Source organism: Phallusia mammillata, chromosome 4, assembly GCF_965637545.1.
Source record: "Phallusia mammillata chromosome 4, kaPhaMamm4.hap1.1, whole genome shotgun sequence".
NCBI lineage: Eukaryota > Metazoa > Chordata > Ascidiacea > Phlebobranchia > Ascidiidae > Phallusia > Phallusia mammillata.
The window spans coordinates 14,739,005-14,756,120 of record NC_137255.1 but is presented as its reverse complement, the minus strand read 5'-3'; the positions used below and the strand labels follow the sequence as shown (position 1 = coordinate 14,756,120).

General features: G+C 37.8%; 3 protein-coding genes across 5 annotated transcripts; all 3 read left to right on the top strand.

The window, feature by feature from the left end:
- Positions 1-989: 989 nt before the first annotated feature.
- LOC145222919 (thimet oligopeptidase-like) lies at positions 990-6,850 on the top strand. Its single transcript, XM_080089164.1, has 15 exons — positions 990-1,174; positions 1,363-1,570; positions 1,769-1,894; positions 1,965-2,094; positions 2,187-2,295; positions 2,355-2,500; positions 2,563-2,710; positions 2,784-2,898; positions 2,976-3,101; positions 3,190-3,380; positions 3,827-3,951; positions 4,029-4,151; positions 4,401-4,544; positions 5,253-5,407; positions 6,447-6,850. The coding sequence occupies exons 1-15, from the start codon at positions 1,081-1,083 to the stop codon at positions 6,628-6,630; spliced, it is 2,124 nt and encodes a 707-aa protein (XP_079945290.1). The 5' UTR covers positions 990-1,080; the 3' UTR covers positions 6,631-6,850.
- An 883-nt stretch (positions 6,851-7,733) lies between these two features.
- Positions 7,734-11,980, top strand: LOC145222922 (spermine synthase-like). Of its 3 annotated transcripts, XM_080089167.1 has the most exons (11): positions 7,754-8,271; positions 8,336-8,474; positions 8,559-8,637; positions 9,191-9,249; positions 9,310-9,485; positions 9,807-9,911; positions 10,131-10,273; positions 10,356-10,484; positions 10,596-10,691; positions 11,116-11,231; positions 11,298-11,980. In XM_080089167.1, the coding sequence occupies exons 1-11, from the start codon at positions 8,211-8,213 to the stop codon at positions 11,344-11,346; spliced, it is 1,152 nt and encodes a 383-aa protein (XP_079945293.1). In that variant the 5' UTR covers positions 7,754-8,210; the 3' UTR covers positions 11,347-11,980. The 3 variants fall into 3 exon arrangements, with proteins under 3 accessions (XP_079945295.1, XP_079945294.1, XP_079945293.1); XM_080089169.1 differs by lacking the exon at positions 11,298-11,980 and having other exon boundaries at positions 7,734-8,271; positions 11,105-11,169; XM_080089168.1 differs by lacking the exon at positions 11,298-11,980 and having other exon boundaries at positions 7,736-8,271; positions 11,120-11,223.
- A 128-nt stretch (positions 11,981-12,108) lies between these two features.
- LOC145222921 (spermine synthase-like) lies at positions 12,109-17,026 on the top strand. The gene is made up of 11 exons (XM_080089166.1): positions 12,109-12,686; positions 12,875-13,022; positions 13,764-13,851; positions 13,922-13,980; positions 14,499-14,674; positions 14,914-15,018; positions 15,079-15,221; positions 15,527-15,649; positions 15,876-15,977; positions 16,109-16,224; positions 16,530-17,026. The coding sequence occupies exons 1-11, from the start codon at positions 12,626-12,628 to the stop codon at positions 16,570-16,572; spliced, it is 1,164 nt and encodes a 387-aa protein (XP_079945292.1). The 5' UTR covers positions 12,109-12,625; the 3' UTR covers positions 16,573-17,026.
- Positions 17,027-17,116: the final 90 nt, after the last annotated feature.

Sequence of the window (17,116 nt, the reverse complement as noted above, 5' to 3'; positions counted from 1 at the left end):
AGTAAATATTAGTTCAAATAAAATTTTGAAAAACAAAAATAATGGTCCAAACTTCAAACTATTTTATCAGCACTGTACCACATCGAACACATACAACTATAAGCACTAACTTTTGTGTTAACAACTTGCTGACATGATATGTTACATGTTATGTTGAAGGTCACATTATGCTTTTAATGGTCAAATACAATGCAATATGCAACCACTAGCCTTGATGCAGTCATGAAATGATAAGATTAGTATCCAAAGACAAGGTAACAAATTTTAACAAAAACAACATACTTTAATCATAAACATTACTGCCAAGGTAGTGGTGTATATAGAATACATCGTGTAGACGTTTCTATATACACCACTACCTTGGCAGTAATGTTTATGATTAAACTACTTTTCAAGTCCGTGCATAGTGTTCCTAACCACAACATACTTGCTGCAGAACTAAAGTGATAATTCCCTATTCGCATTTTACTGTGTGACTGCGATATAATAACCAGTCACATCACATTCACTGGATTTCTGCTATATTTTGGTTTCTGTTTTAACGTCTAAATATCAACCTAAACGCTAAACACTGTACAATAATACAATGGCCAATACGTCTTTGACAGAATAAGGTGCACTGAAACGGACTGCAATCGAACAAGTCTACTGCTATCAGCGGCGGTCCAACTAGTAATTACTGCCACTTACTACAAGCATAAGACAAACTTCAAGTATTAGCCCGGTAGTATTTATAGTTCGTTATTACGTCATAGTTGGGAGAAATTGGACAGCTGACTGTGTGCAGTTTGCGACTCTTTATTTCCCCCAGTGCCTAAAAATCGATTTAGTAAAATCACCGACAAATTGTGTTAATTTTTGTCAAAGTGTTCATTTCCTAAAACTAACGCACATTTTAAAATCCCGTTTTCCTTTTCCATCGCTTTGGTTGTATTTTTCACATTTTTTTCTAAGATGTCTATTGTTGTTACGTACGTTGTGCATTACAAACACATGGGCCATTTTCAAACCTAAATTTTACTGTACTTTATATTTTGCACATAGTTAGTGTTTTCAAATACATTTGCTATCATATAGGGAATGCTGAAGATCTTTATACGTTTACCAAGTTATTCACATCATTTTTATTTCGGCAAAACAAGATTGTTAAAGAGCTTACGTTTCCTAAATTTTTGTAAGTGTACTGTTGTGATCTAAAAAATTGGCATGCAAAATATTTTTTTACAACCAACTCTGCAGTGCAAACTGCCAGACTGGCATGTGAAGTTTTACCAAATACCAACACTTGGCTTGACAACATCTTTTTGTCACTGGACATCAATATGCACAAAACGGTAATTTTAAATTCCCTTTTTAATATAGGGCAAATATCAACAAGAAAATCATCCCAAACAATGGAATTTTTGCAATGGAATATGACAGCAGATGAAATTGCTTCTTCTGCTGAAAAACTTATGCAGGATACTCGGAATGTCTATGACCAAGTAGCTATGGTCCCAAAGAATGAGGAAAACTTTAATAACACTGTCAAAGTAGTTGCGGATTTTGACAGTTCCTCTTCAATACAAAGGTAAACAATAAGATATTTTTGATGGATATGTGATGATCTGTATGTAATATGCTGTACCATAAAATCCATTTTCGAAACATCTTGCTTGAACATTTTGGTTATCTAAGTCCGAAAAACTGTTGATAATCTCTAGGTTTTGGAAGAAGCAGATATTAATGTTATTTAACCCACCTCATTTAACACAGTTATTTTGTTTAGGAACAACATTGATTTCTTTCAGCATGTTCATCCTGATAAAACGCTTCGTGATGCAAGCACCTCAGCAGATAAGAAAATTTCTGATTTTGAAGTTGAAATGAGCATGAGACAAGATGTGTTTGACAGGTTTTCACCTTGCGATTTTTGTTTAAAATTTTGTTTTGTGGTGGGGGTGACTTAAAATTATAATTTGCAGAATTGAGGCAGCAAGCAAGCTATCTCAACAGGATTGTACCCCTGAAGGAAAAAGATTGTTGGAGCGAATGGTGAAACTGGGAAGAAGAAATGGACTTCATTTGGACAAAACCAAGCAGGACAAGATAAAGGTTGATATCAAGCTGATATCATTGTTTGGTGCAAAATTAATTGTTCTTAAACACAAAACATGAAAATTACCAATTATATTTTGCATTTTCAGGAAATTAAAAAGAGAATGACGGAAATTAGCATCGACTTTCAAAAAAATTTAAATGAAGCCAATGAAACACTTTCATTCTGTGAATCAGAATTAAAAGGACTTCCAAAAGGTTTGATTTTGTGGCATACCACCATATTATCCATGAATATGCACCATTGTTTGTTTCAGACTTCATGGATTCATTAGAAAAAGATGAAACTGGCAAATTTATAGTTACCTTAAAATATCCCCATTACTTTCCTTTAATGAAGAAATGCTCTGTATCAAGTACCAGGAAAGCGATGGAAACAGCCTTTAACAGCAGGTGCAAGGAGGTAATATAAACTGTTCGTTATTGTTGTGGCTGTGTGAGGTGAATGCTTCTTATTTTGCTCAGAACAATACTGCCATTCTAAGTGAATTGGTCAAGCTTCGTGCAGAGAAAGCCAAGTTGTTGGGTTTTGAGAATCATGCTGCATTTGTTCATGAGATGAGGATGGCCAAACATCCAAATAATGTCAAGGAGTTTACTGATAGCCTTGCAAGTATAACCATACTGTCCACATCAATAATGGATGAGATAAACCAACATCACAACCAAACCACTAAATTTTGCAGAAAAGCTGAAACCTCTAGGAGAAGCTGACCTGACAGAAATGTTGGCTATGAAAGCACTTGATTGCAAAGCTTCAGGAGAAGAATTTAATGGAAAAATAAATATGTGGGACCTTAGGTTTGTAGCTGACTAGATTATTGAGTTTCTAACTGCACTGTTTACAATCGCTTTGTCGCTACTTACACACACTTCAGATTTTACATGACTAAAATCGAGGAAGAAAAGTACTCAGTGGATCAAAATAAGCTAAAGGAGTATTTTCCACTGGATGTTGTGACAAAGGGATTACTGGACATTTATCAGCAGTTGTTGGATTTAAAGTAAGGTTTCGTCAACTAAAAGATGGTTGTTTTGAGAACCAAACCAGTTTATAAAATTCGCAGCCACAACGTTCTGTCACTTTTCCAGGTTTGAGCGCGTTGAAAACCCTGTGACGTGGCACAGCGACGTAACGCTATACACTGTTAGCGATGCAACTAGTGGAAAGTTGATTGGGCACTTCTATCTTGACCTGCATCCTCGAGAAGGAAAATACGGGCATGCTGCTTGTTTTGGTTTGGTTCCAGGATGTTTAAAGCCCGACGGAAATCGGCAGTTTGGTAAATTTTTGTAATGGTAAAGAAAATGTTTGTAGAAGTGTAAAGGTCAGTGGTTCAAATCGCACCGCAGGATAGGTTTACTATCAGATACCGTGCTTGGAAGACCAGGTTGATTCGGTACAACGCTTCAATAGGCCTGGCGTGCTATCGTTTATACATGGGTGTGTCGTGATCGCTGGTGTGCATGAACGCATGAGGTCCGATCCCAGTAATGAATACATGTTCATCTTCATTTCCCGTTATCGTGCGTCAGTTCGTGCAACGCAAGGCCGATGTGGATAGCAACAGCATTTCCCCGAACTAAAGGGAATGTGAATTATAAACTTAAAAAAACGATTTGCTTTTTCTAATCCTGATAGCATTTTCGGCTCGGTTTAAATACTGTAAATGGTTAGCCGTTGAGCAACTTTGTTGTGTATGCTGCATTGCTGTATTTTTTTTCACAGCGGTGGCTGCAATGGTTGCAAATTTCACCAAGCCAACAGCCGATGCCCCTTCCCTTCTCACCCACGACGAAGTGGAGACTTTCTTTCACGAGTTCGGTCACGTGATGCACCAAATTTGTGCAGAGGTACGCGCATTTTTTACTGATCACAAACTATGGTGTATATATGTTTGTGGCGTGTTTTATCTTTTTTCGTATTTTAGGCTGAGTACGAGATGTTTAGCGGGACTAGTGTAGAACGTGATTTTGTTGAAGCTCCATCACAGATGTTGGAAAATTGGTGTTGGGAGGCGGAACCATTACGTAGGATGTCAAAACATTACAAGGCAAGTATTGTGCAATATACCTGGCTGCAAGTGTAGGACATATTTCAATGTAAACACGATCTATTTTATTACAGTCTATAATTGTGTGTGTGTGTTTTCTTGATACATTATGATAATTGCGGCTAGATCTAACCAATAAAACTCACTTTTTATGTTTTGCTAGCCAAGACTGTTTGAAACATGCGGCATTTCGCTAAAACAACGTGCAGTTAAACAAGAAGATATATAAAAAAATACTTTTACTTACAGGACGGGGGCGCTTTGCCCGACAATATGATCGACACATTAGTGAAATCACGAAATGCAAACACTGGTGTTTTCTACCTGCGTCAAATCACACTTGGGACTCTCGACCTGAACATTCACATGAGTGACAGCGCTGATCTTGCCCAGGTTAATACACCAGTTAAATGTGTTGAAAAACATGTTTTCATATGTACACAATGTATAGTTCTCAGTATTTGAATGAAACCCAATGTTAAGGACTAATTCCTCTTTTGTGAGGGATTTTGCATGTGTGCTGATTTTTGACCTAAATGTTGTTGAGTTGAGTTGAGTTGAGTTTATTTCGCTCGGTGAAAAAATCGTAGTGAATGGAGCCAAGGGATGTATATTACATCCGCATCGGTATTATCGGGATCACATATATACTTGTTTTGATGGCTACTTTAATCTTTTTTTTACTTAAGCACTCGTTATAACTGTCATGTATTCAATTATTGCAACCGAACGAAACTGTTTTAAAGTGGCATGTTATTATGCTAACTTTCAACTACTCACATTGGTTCCCATGTACCCCTGATACTGTTTACTCTGAGGTTTACCGTGTATCCGCATTGAAAATCGGTGCTTTAAAGGATCCAAATGGATACTGGTTGTGCAAAAATACTGATGCCAATTAACAAGCAAGCAACTTTCTTTAAAGCATGTCAAAACGATTCCACATCATGTTGCGAACGTTTTTCTGACCACTATTGACTTTTATTCGAAAAATCTGGCCATTTAATTTATCATTCCCTACTTCCCATGTTAATCTCAGTATTTATGCAACGTTTAGCAAATTCGCTGAACATCACGATGAACAGTTTCCTGTTTTGACAGGTTTACGCTGATGCTTGCCAGAACATACTAGGGATTCCTGCTACCCCTGGCACATGCATGCCCGCTACATTCGGTCATTTGGCTGGAGGTTACGACGCGCAGTATTACGGCTACTTGTGGAGTGAAGTGTTCTGCTTCGACATGTTTTACACCAGGTAGGCCTTTGGCTGAAATTTGGTACCAAATCACTCTTCTTGCAAACGATCGACCTTTGTAATAATGTCGCTTTGAGTTTCTTAGTTCTTGGCACATGGCGTTGCTTCCTGTGTCATGTTTTTCTGTTTCGCTAGGATACCATATAATGCCTGGTTTAAAGCTGTCCGTATTTAAAGGGGGTTTTATTTTACTCTGTAATTGTCCAAAAAGTGTTGTTCCTACTAGACCTATGAAGTTTTGAAACGTGTCATAGCAGAGCATAGATGACTCTACTACATCTGTTTTGAATATATTTGCGACATTTTCTAAGAAATACTTTTGCAGTGTGGTGCATCCATTGCTTTTGTTATCCCTTTGTCAATAAGACCCTTAACAGGTCAAACTATAAAATAATATAAATTTGGATGAATTTTGGAGAGTTACCTAAACCAGTGGTTCTCAAACTGTGCGTCGTGACGCCCTGGTGCGTCGCTTCAATTTTCCAAGGGCGTCGCCGAAAAGTTCTGTTTCGTGGCTTTTTGTTGTTGTATCAATAAACCCAACTTTAAAAATAAGTTTCCTCATTAACATTTATTTACTGGTGCGTCGCAAGTCCAGAAAAACTTGTCCAGGGGCGTCGCAACCAAAAAAGTTTGAGAACCACTGACCTAAACCAACATTTTTTGACATTTTTCTCCGTGGGCGGCCGCCTGCACAAAAAATCATGTCATAAATATGTAAGCATGTTTAACACAATGTAAAATATCTTAGTGGCTAAGAATCTTTTTAAAATATGCGTGTGTAAAATGGTATCATAATAAAAGCCACCACCAGCATAGTTTGATCTGATTACTTTGTGAACAATAACGAACGTTTAAACTATTGCATAGTGTGTACATTAAATACAACTTTGTTTTCATTTTTATTTTTTCTACTTTTTATGTTCTTTTTTATTATGTTTAGGTTTCTTGTAACTTTCGTTAACGTCTATATACTCGACAAACTGTCTGGATTTAACAAAACTCAAATGACCGGTTCCTATTCTTTACATCGCAACAGGTTTATTGCTGGGGGAATAATGAGCAGCGCCGTGGGACGGGATTACCGCGAGAAGATTCTTAAGCCGGGAGGTTCTCTCGACGCAACTGAAATGCTGAGAAACTTTCTCGGCCGTGACCCGAAACAAGATGCCTTCCTCGGCGCAAAAGGGCTGGGAGAAAAATTCACTGTGGATATTGTTTGAAGAAGGGTGTTGTGTACTACTAGTTCCTTTGTTGCAATTGTGGTTGTTTTGTCAATGGTGTAATTTGATTGTTCGCAATTCCCTTGTTCCGCATGGGTTAAAGCAATAACTATGCTAATGTCTGTTTCAGTGCTGCTTTTAAACGAAAATTTGTGGCAGCGTAGAAGGCTTAAAGGAGAACAATAAATGTTCCAGTAAAATAAAAAACCAAACGCTACAAGTCGGAGTGATCTGAAATGGGGAAAGCGATATTTTTCTGTACACCACGAAGCAAGCATTTTTCAACAAAAATGGTTTTGTTTTTCAGTGAGGCGACAAAGCCGGAAAGCAAACAAACCAATTCTTTGGTTTTGAAAAAACACCATTATGTGCATTGTTTGTGAGCCTCATGTTCACAATAAGATCGACGGTTTGAACATGAACTTTTGTTGCAGAGATTTTTTCTATACAACGTTAAACTCTAAAATCGAAACAAAGCTCGGATATGATCTGTCGAGCACAGAAGGTTGTTATGAACCCAGTCGAAAACATGTGAAAAAAAAAACAATTCTTCTGTCCTTAGTGTTACGATTCATGAGTTATTGCCGTGTAACTTAGTTAAGCAACGTAGAAATTAAAGTAGGAAAATGCGCAATCTGACTCCAAAGTCGACTAAAACAACTAGAACGTAAAACATGGTTTATTAAACAACATATTTAAAGTGGAGACAAAGGAAACGTATAACGTTGTCGGTAACTTAGTTTGTTAACTTACAAGTATGGTCTCAGCTTATAAACTAAAGCGTGTGGTCTGAGTTAAATTCTAAGTCTATATTGAGTTCTATATTTTCTTGGATTAGCAAACGCAAATATATAGTCAAGCGACAACGTGGTAATGTAACTCGGGGCGAAGTTATAGTGTCGCTTCGAAACAAAAGGGCTATAATTATTGTAGAACAAAGGCGGCTGCAAGAAACTGTTTTACGATTGCGTAAGTGCTAGAGCGTGTGGTTTTAGAAAACGCAACATCTAAGGCCGTAGGATTTCAAATAAAATACAAAACTGCCTTGACGTTTCTCATGCCGCTAAAATAAAAAAGACCCAAAAAGGCGATGCAAATATGCATTCACTGCCTCCCAAATAACACAACCAGCATTATGTTTCGCTGCAGGAAGCGACCGAAATATAAACACAGGAAACGTATGGTTCACACAAGTAATCACACACGCAGCAAGGCACTGTTGTGGTAAGAATTTAAGTCGAATTTGAAGGTACCGTCGACTCTTCAAAAGTTGAGATTTACGTAGCGCTTTCGTTTTTATTCTTATAGTTAGGCTGTTAACAAAGCTTCAGTTTACTGTATGATTACAATATGTCTAGCATGAGCAATTCGCGTTGTATATTTTATATGGTGTACCTAAACCCACCAATGCAGCTAAGCAGGACTCATACAAGTCAAAATTTCTTCCATAAAAATCGTTTAAGCTTAACTTAGCCGATATGCACAAGTTTGTTGAACTTTATGTAGAAGAACCTTTTGATGTTTTCAGCCAAAGGTCTATCCTGATTGTTTTGGTTTGAACTTTTGTCATAACAAACAGCATGCCAATTACATTGACTTCTTTATACGAAATAGTCCTGAAGGAAGGATCAAGATTACCAGGTGATCAGGTTACTCGGCAATGCTACGATAACGAGTACAAAGTTTTAAATGACTTCTTGTTTAGAACGATGGCATTACGAATTGGAAGAAGTGGAAAAAATCCTATTCCAGTCAAATTTTGCAAAACTTGAGAAATCAAACAGTCAAAATATTTCAGAAAACGGCTCCATCTTTGAGTGTTATTGCAATCATCAGCAACGACAGTAAATAAATGCACCTTTCTTACCAAAAAAATTTAAGCAAGCGTTTGACAAAGACAGCTATAGCTGAACTGTTATAATTTGCAGAACAATTTTTATCACGTGCTCCGTGGAAGGCATGACCCTGGACTTCAACGAACAGTCATTGTTACGGAAACATAATGAGGTACAAAAACCATCCCTCTGAGAAAACACCTATTTTAATTGACCCAATACCTTCCAGACACATGTTAAAAAAAACTGGAAGCACAACCTTTTTAATACTTTGTTAGAGCGCTAATAAGGGGAATCCCCGTCAAGTCAAATTGGTTTGTCATTTTGGCACAGCTATTAACACCATACCTCACGACAGACCCTCATGTAGCTAATCAACGATAGGTGGCGCAAAGAGTTGAATTATTTATTCAGCGGCTAAAGAGGGGTACGTTCGGGAAGTAAGTGTTTGACAGTTTTATATTAGAAATTAAGTTCTTTGGCTAGTTTTATTGAATGTTAATACTTTACCCCGATCATAATAGCCCTAACCGAGAGCAATTAGCTAAATATGGGTCAGCCGTGAGGTATGGTGTTATTAGATTTTCCTGTCATTTTAACAAAAGAAAGATATTTCGTGCAAAATGTTGTTTCATATTTTAGTAGAAAGTAAAATCTTGCAACCAATCAGAGGTGCACACAATCTTTGAAAGCACAAAAATCTGTAATTGCAACATTTTTTTCAGTTCGCTGCGAAATTACACATTGAACTGGTTAAAGCTTTTCCGGCGTACAATGTTCAAAGGTAAGCACACATATTTTGCAATCGCAGTGGCGGATTCACGTTACCTCTTCACCTCTTCAGGGTACCAGCCATTAAAAGAGGTAGTGGAATTTTTCAATATACTGTCTTCGGTGACGGCACGATAAAAGAGTTAGATTTGGAAAAAATCGTTTTTGATGCAAAGAGCGAATTTCAAAGGGTGACAGTTGCGGAAACAAAAAGTAATGGCAAATTGTTGTTACTGGACTGGGTTGAACGTAAGTGTTCCTAATACAAAGCTGATCCAAGTTATACATTTATGTTCATCTTAACCGTATTTTTGAATATATTAGAACAACTAACTTTTCAGTTATTTGGCTATAAAGTAGCCTACTACCCTATAGGCTACACTGTTAAATATAACTAAAAGCAATAATGGGTTTACGATCAGCAATCTAACAGACGAGCTTTCAATTCTTAAACGGCTACTCGCCTATAGTGTTTAGTGTACGTAAGCTTGTCTGCTACCTGAGTTTATTTGCATTGTTTATGGTTTTAACTCATGTAGGCTACACTTACTATTATTTGTTCGGGTTCAGACCTGTCGGACAAGGATGATAATTACACGTCGGTACTTTGCGGGTTAAAGCGAGGACTCTCGTATAGAGGCAAAACCATTTTGATTCTTGGCTGCGGCAATGGAGGTTTGTCAGAACTTGTTTGTTGCTGAGAGGTCCAAGGTCTATTTTTATTCGTTTGATGTGACAATTTGCGTTTATTCATGATCAAGTTTCTCTGCTTTCAAAAAAACATACCTGTTTCCTTTTTGTAATGTGGTTTTAAAACTGTAGAATAATGTATGACTTGTCTAGAGTTTGACACATGCCACAAATCAAATGGGGCTTTTTGCATTTTATTTCCAGCTGTGCTGCATCAGTTAAAAAAATTAAATCCACGAATGATTACAATGATCGAAAAAGATGAAATGGTTTTAACTGCGTGTCGTACGCACATGAGGTCGTGTTGTGGGGATTCGTTGGATCAATACGACAGCGAAAACCATAAGGTGTGCATGTAATAATGCTTCTAAATAGTTAAGTGGAAAATGCAATTTAGGTGTTTAATCGATTCGCGTTACGTGTTGGTAGGTGATTGTGGGTTACTGTTTGGAATACCTGCACAAATACGCGAACGAAGGACGCCAGTTTGATTACGTTATAAACAACATCACTGAAGTGCCAATAGAAACCCCTCTGTACGCTCAGACCAATGGCAAGGTATAACCACTTGAATGAGGCGTTCTCTGTGTTTTGTCCGGTTTTACTGAACACAATAACTACATCGTTTAATACTTCGTTTCGTGTGACAAGCTGCTTTTTGTAACAAAGGAATCAATGACATCCAGGAGCAAATGGCAACACATCCAGGAAGTTTTTAGTCAGTGCCTCAAAGTGATCGCCGTCGATGGACAAATTCTATCACACGTACGTACAAACACTAACAAAAGTGGATAGCAACCCATCTGAAAACATGACGCTATGTTTAAGAGTTCTAAAACGACTGTTTTCAGTAAACAGTTTGCGCAAAAAGGTTTAAATATTAAATTGCCACGTTCTATTCGCTAATTCACAACGTATAGGCTCAAGGATATCATAAAACGGTTCTAATATATTTTTTACTACGCGGGCCTTTTCAAATTCGCTGGAGGCGTCTAATTGGATAGGAGCATTGGCAGGACTTAAATTACCAGTCTCGTTCGTGGTGTACTGTACACAATATTCCTGTCTATTCAGTTTAAATTCGGTCCTCAATATGGCCCGGGGCATATTCAAACTGCATGTTGTAAGCGTTCCGCCAAACTGCACAATAAAATTTTAAACATGTCACATTTTTATAGTTTATATTTAGATAGCCTCAGACGGAAACCACAAGGGAATAGAACAATTTGAACACTGCATGAAAGAACTGGGCGGGAAAATCAACGTTGAAGTTTTCAATACATACGTTTCGTCGTTTGGCGAGATGTAAGCAACTTTACGTCTAGTAATATTGAACAAATAACGCCAACACCTGCAATCATTTCTTTTCAGATGGAAATTCTGTTGCATACGAAAATGCAATTCTTCCACCAAGGATTGAGAGTTTACGTCGTAAAATCTGCTCTACTCGTTGATGTTTAACAGAGTTTATTACCGTTTGTACTGAGAAAAAAAACAAAAACAAATTTGTGCTTGCATACTGACTAACAAGCGACAGTACATAATAACAAAACTTAAATTTGGAACTCTAGTATAGCTAAGCGCGTGCTTTTTAGCATATGGTGTCATACATAATGAAACCTATACCAACACACACACACACAAATTCAAGTCATTACATACCACGGAAGACATTTAGGGCAACAATGCACAATGTCGTGCGTTGCCAGACGTGTTTTATGATTTGCACGTAGCCAGCAAAATAGAAGGTTCCAAAGAGGTCGCGAAGGTATAACGGACTTGTAAAGTGTTTTAGATGCCAGCACAAAGCTACCACCGGACAGACCAGCGCAGCACAGTTGATGCACGGTATTCAACCCAAACGCACGCACATTTAACGGACGTTGGTGAATGAGATGTGTGTGCGAGTGTGCTAAACGACAACGTAGCAACGTAGCCCACAGGAAGACTATGTGAAAGGACTTTCGCTAGTAAAGACAACAAATAGGTGGATCTCTGTCACATCAGCCAGTAACCGTTGGTGTGTGATAGATATGAGAAATCATGTTGTTCTATATAAGGCAGGACGTGCATGCGCTCAATTTTTTTCTTCTTCCGTGCCAACTTATCCGGGCTTTGAAACGCGGCAACATAGCTTAACCGCGGCTGTCTGATTTAGATCAGTTTACAGGCCAGCGACCGGCACGCCTTGTTGCAGCAAGCAGTTACGCGCGAATACGTAATAATACAACGACGACAACGAGAAAAAGGCAAACGAGAGTTGAGTTGCAGCCTAATCAATCAGAAGTAACGAAATTTAAAAAGCTGTTGCGCCCATTAGGAGTAGTTGGACATATTCAGTCGAAATTAGAAAGTGACAGAAGATAGCTGTTAAGCGTGGAGAAATTGAACTGTGGTATCAGATTTCTAGTTGTATGGCTTCTCCACTGAGACAAAGCGTGCGTTTGTATCAGGAAGCGCGTGGGACAAATTGCTTAGCTTTGTTTATAAAAACTGCTGTATAGTGGACCTTGTGGCCGTGCTCTGGTGCATGGCATAATGAAATAATGTAGCTTTGGCAAACATATTTTGCAATATTACTAGTACACTATTATCGATGTCGTACGAATATTTATGCAGGTGTTGGTACAACAGAGTTTTAGGACTTTTGTGCAACCACAATTTACAATATCACCCAGTGATCCGTTGTCTCAGGCATTATGTCAATCACATTAACTTCTCTGTATGAAATCCTTCCAAAGAAATGCGACAGCAAAGCAGGCAAGTACTTGCTTGAATCGGTCACCGTTGTTGCTAGGGCTTTCAGACAACACACGAAAAAAGCTTTGTTCCTGTTGTTTACTAAATTTAGTACTCCAAAACAAGCTGTAGCAATGGGCTGAGTAAACAATTTCCAAAAGTTTATGTGACTTTTGTTGTTTCGTCTGTAATCGTCTGTACGTTTCCAGATCTTTGGCAAAGTCACTTTGTCACCCTAAAGGACGTTCTAACAAAAAACGGGTTTGAGAAACTTACAAGCAGTTCCCAGCAACAAAACGGTCACCCAGGGCAGGATGAAGTCGTTACTGAGTGTTATTGCCACCACAAAAACGGAAGGTAAATAAGTGTGATACAGCCGCCCGTATTTAGTCCACTCAAGCGTGCAAAAGTCTTTAGCTTCGACTTAAGTTGGTGGTGTGCGTTATTGCTCTTTGGTCCGTGAAGGATATGACACAAACTATAGAATTTTTTATAAGGTTGGTAACCGAATCGATTCACTATTTTTTTTGCCAATTTGAATAGCCTGCCTTGCGCTTTGTCAATTTGAAAATAACTAGAAACAAGTTGGCAAACTGATGTGCCGTGCTTCATATTATGGTGACTAACGATGTCCGAGCGTTCGTGTTTCCTGCAAAATTGTAACGACGTTATGACCGAATAGTTGCCGGCAGTGATGCAATGTATACAAACACGCAAGTCAAAACAGTCGTGGGAATAACGAGAAATTTGTTGTGCTTTTGCAAAGTCTGGCAAACAATTTCCTGTAAAATCTTTATGTGCGTGTGAAACTTTTTGTCCCCAAGTTTGCGATACAAAGATATTATATCCAATAGGTTTTGAAAGCGACTACATGATGGTTAAGTTACAGAAAAGAAAAAAATCTAAAACGACGTAATGTACGCAAAATAACTAAAATATACAGCCCAAACCGGTTTTCGAGAGGGACACCAAAGGTTTGCACTCTGCAACCGTCAATTTTATAAGACATTGCCTCTTACATAAACTCAAGCTTTAAGTGGCCTTGACTGTGGCCGTACAAACGCAATTCTTTTAATGATCATGACATTTTTCATCCAGAACAATTCTTGTCACGTGCTGCAAAGACAGCATGATGCTTGACCTCAATGAACGGACGCAACCAAGTCGCTTAAGCGAGTATAATGAAGTATAAATGCAAAATACTAACTGCAGTTATAAATCGGAAATTTACGAACGACTGTTTTTTTTTTTTTCAGTGTGCTGAACAACTTCAAACAGATCTTTACAAAGCTTTGCGAGATTATAACATTAATAGGTAAGCTAAAGTGCATGCTAAAGTGAGTTATTATAGCCCCTCCTTCCTGTAGAAAACATTTGTATTTCGATTAAAGAAAAAATCATTTTTTTACTAATCCTAGGTAAGTATCTGAAGTTCTAAATGGGTTCTAAATTTGTCAGTGTAATATTTTTAGTTTTCTGGCAGAAGTTTCGACATCTTCAAAATCAAATTTATGCAATAAAATTCCGGCTATAGCAACCCCTTTTTGAAATAAGGAAATTGTGACAAATAACGCAAACAAAGGCTGTGTAAAATTTAGCAATGCATTCCGTGCATTTTACCAATGTTTAATCTAAAAATACCGTTAGCAGTTCGCATGTAGGCTACACGTGTGTGGGGATCCATTCGTTGTCGCTTACAAAGGTGTACGTCGTTAATCATTAAATAGGATACAGAACATATAAATTAGCAAAAACTAACTTTCTAGTTTGATTAGGCTATACCTATTATTATAATAACCGGTTTATCATCGCTGCCATTGATTTGTGATGCAGAGTGCCTACTATACGGCGTGGTGAAAAAATCTGGCAGTATAGTGAATGTGGAGATGGACGAATTGCTGAAAATAACTTCACAGAACTACTTTTCGACAAAACAAGCGAGTATCAAAGGGTTACCATTGGATACACTAAAACGTACGGCAAAATTCTGCTTCTTGACTGGGTTGAAAGTAAGTGACATAATGTATTCGTTTTCAAAACGTCGTAAATTCTAACTTTGACTGTCTCTAAGAAACGCTTCAGGATTTTACAAACATGTTCATGCAAAACTGAAAATGTTGGACTAAACCTTATTAAGGGTCACAAAACCGTGTAAGAGAAACTACCAACTTTGAACCGTTGGTTGCGCTGCACAATTCACAGCAGGCGCAAAGACACAGATGTAACAACTGCTATACATATATTGTAGATCTTGCGGAATCAGACGATTCGTACACAACATCACTATGTGGAATTGACCGAGGCGTGACATATCAAGACAAAAGCGTCCTAATTCTCGGGGGTGGGGACGGAGGTACGTGAGCGGAAATCAATACAGCTATTTGCAACACGTTCAACTTTCATTGCCTTGCAGCTGCCCTCCATTGCCTGCGGAAACTGAATCCGCGCATGATTACGATGATTGAAATCGATGAGATGGTGTTAAATGCATGTCGTACACACTTAAGATCGTGTTGCGGAGATTCGCTGGACAAATACGAAGGAGAAAACTATAAGGTTATGAAATTTTGAGCCCAAAAAAGAAGCTTAGTTCCATTTAGGTCCACCGCCTTTCCTTAGTTCGGTAAAATAGGAGAAACAACTTTGGTTTATTTTTCGTTCTCTTTTGCTTAAGCAGAGAACTTTGCAGACTAATTGAGTAGATTTACGGTATAGTCTATACTGCATTCCCTGTACAGATGAGCACCTTAGGCGCAGTGTAAATGTGTTTTACATGCATCTATACATACATGAAAATCTAAATTCAAACTATAGTAGGCTATATAATTGATTGGGAATTAAAAGTTATATGTTTTGTGCAGATCATAGTGGGAGATTGCATAAAATACTTGGAAGAGTATGCTCGAGAAGGTCGCAAGTTTGATTACGTCATAAGTGACATCACAGACGTTCCAATAGAAACTAATGAAAAAAACAACCAGGAAGTAAGCCTCACAAATTTTTACTCTGCAAGAAATGTTTGCTGTATGCCTCCCTGAAAACTCTTTTGTCTATTTAAACCTCACTAAATTATTAATGATGTTGTTTTATACAGCACAGGTTTGTACACCTACATGGGACTTGCTATAAGTAACGCTTCACCGATGTATAAAAATATGCCTCATTTTTTTAATAGTTGCCCCAGTTTGATTTGTTGTTGTTTTTTTGCAGATAAAGGAATCATGGTTGTCTGGTGCGGGTTGGAAATTTTTTAAACAGGTTTTTAACTACAGTCTAAAATTGGTCGAAACGGATGGAATTATTATGACCCACGTAAGCCTTTTAACATTGCATTAAGTGACGAACTTGGAAACAACCTTATCGCAGTACCTTACCCCGAAAACAAGTTGTTTTGGACCTGGAAAATCATTGTTTTTGCTGTTTAAAACAACATACATTTTTAGATTACTGCAAGTCTTAACGTGGATGGAATTAAACGATTCGAGGTCGGTATCAACAATCTAGATGAGGAAGTTGATTACGAGATGTTTGACGAGTTCGTTCCGTCCTTCTGCGAGAAGTAAGCTTGTGGAAGTCTATAATTTAGAATGGAAGTATTTTGAATTGCTCGCTTTACTCAAGTAATACGAGTCATTGACATCAAGATTTCTGGATCTGTAGCTCACTCTAGCGGGTGGTTATAAAGCATAATATGCACGCATGCTTCAAATTGCTTGCGACCAAAGTTTTATAGAAAGACAATTTCTAAACATCATTCAATCTTAAAAATGGTTAAGAAAAAACTTTTGTAAACTATTATAAGTTTTATTCTCAGCTAGAATTGATACTGTTTTGAACATGCGTAAACGTAAACTTTCTTAACAGATGGATGTTTTGTCACATAAAGAAACGCACTGCACAAAAATGATGAAGCAAATGATAAGGAATGATTTTTCACTAGCCCTTACTGAAGCACTGAAGCAGTATTGTCTTGCCGTCATTTTTCGTTTGCACACAAACGTTTACACATTGCGCGCATATGCAATTCGACACATGATACCATTACCTTGCCTTTGGAATCACCACACGTCTCTAGAACCGTATGATCAAAATTCTTTTTGGAATCAGACTACATAAGATATTAAACATCTTGAAGATAGAAATCCTGGCAATACGGTTAATATGGGCTGACCACCAGAAGCACAAAGGCTTCAGTGTTTACATTAGCAAATGTTTCTCGACCATGACTTGCATGCACAGAATTATTTATTTTTTAGTAAAATTACCTCATGTTTGAGTTTATGTTTATCAGTCACCCAAATTTGAGTTGATGTTTTTAGCAACAGGTTTGTGATGTCAAAAAGAAAACTCGCTACCTATTATCATTTCGTGTTCTCACCGCTCGGTTGGCAGAAAAAGCAAAACTAAAGAAGCAAAAAAAGCGTTCACCAAAAAAGATTTAAATTTACCAC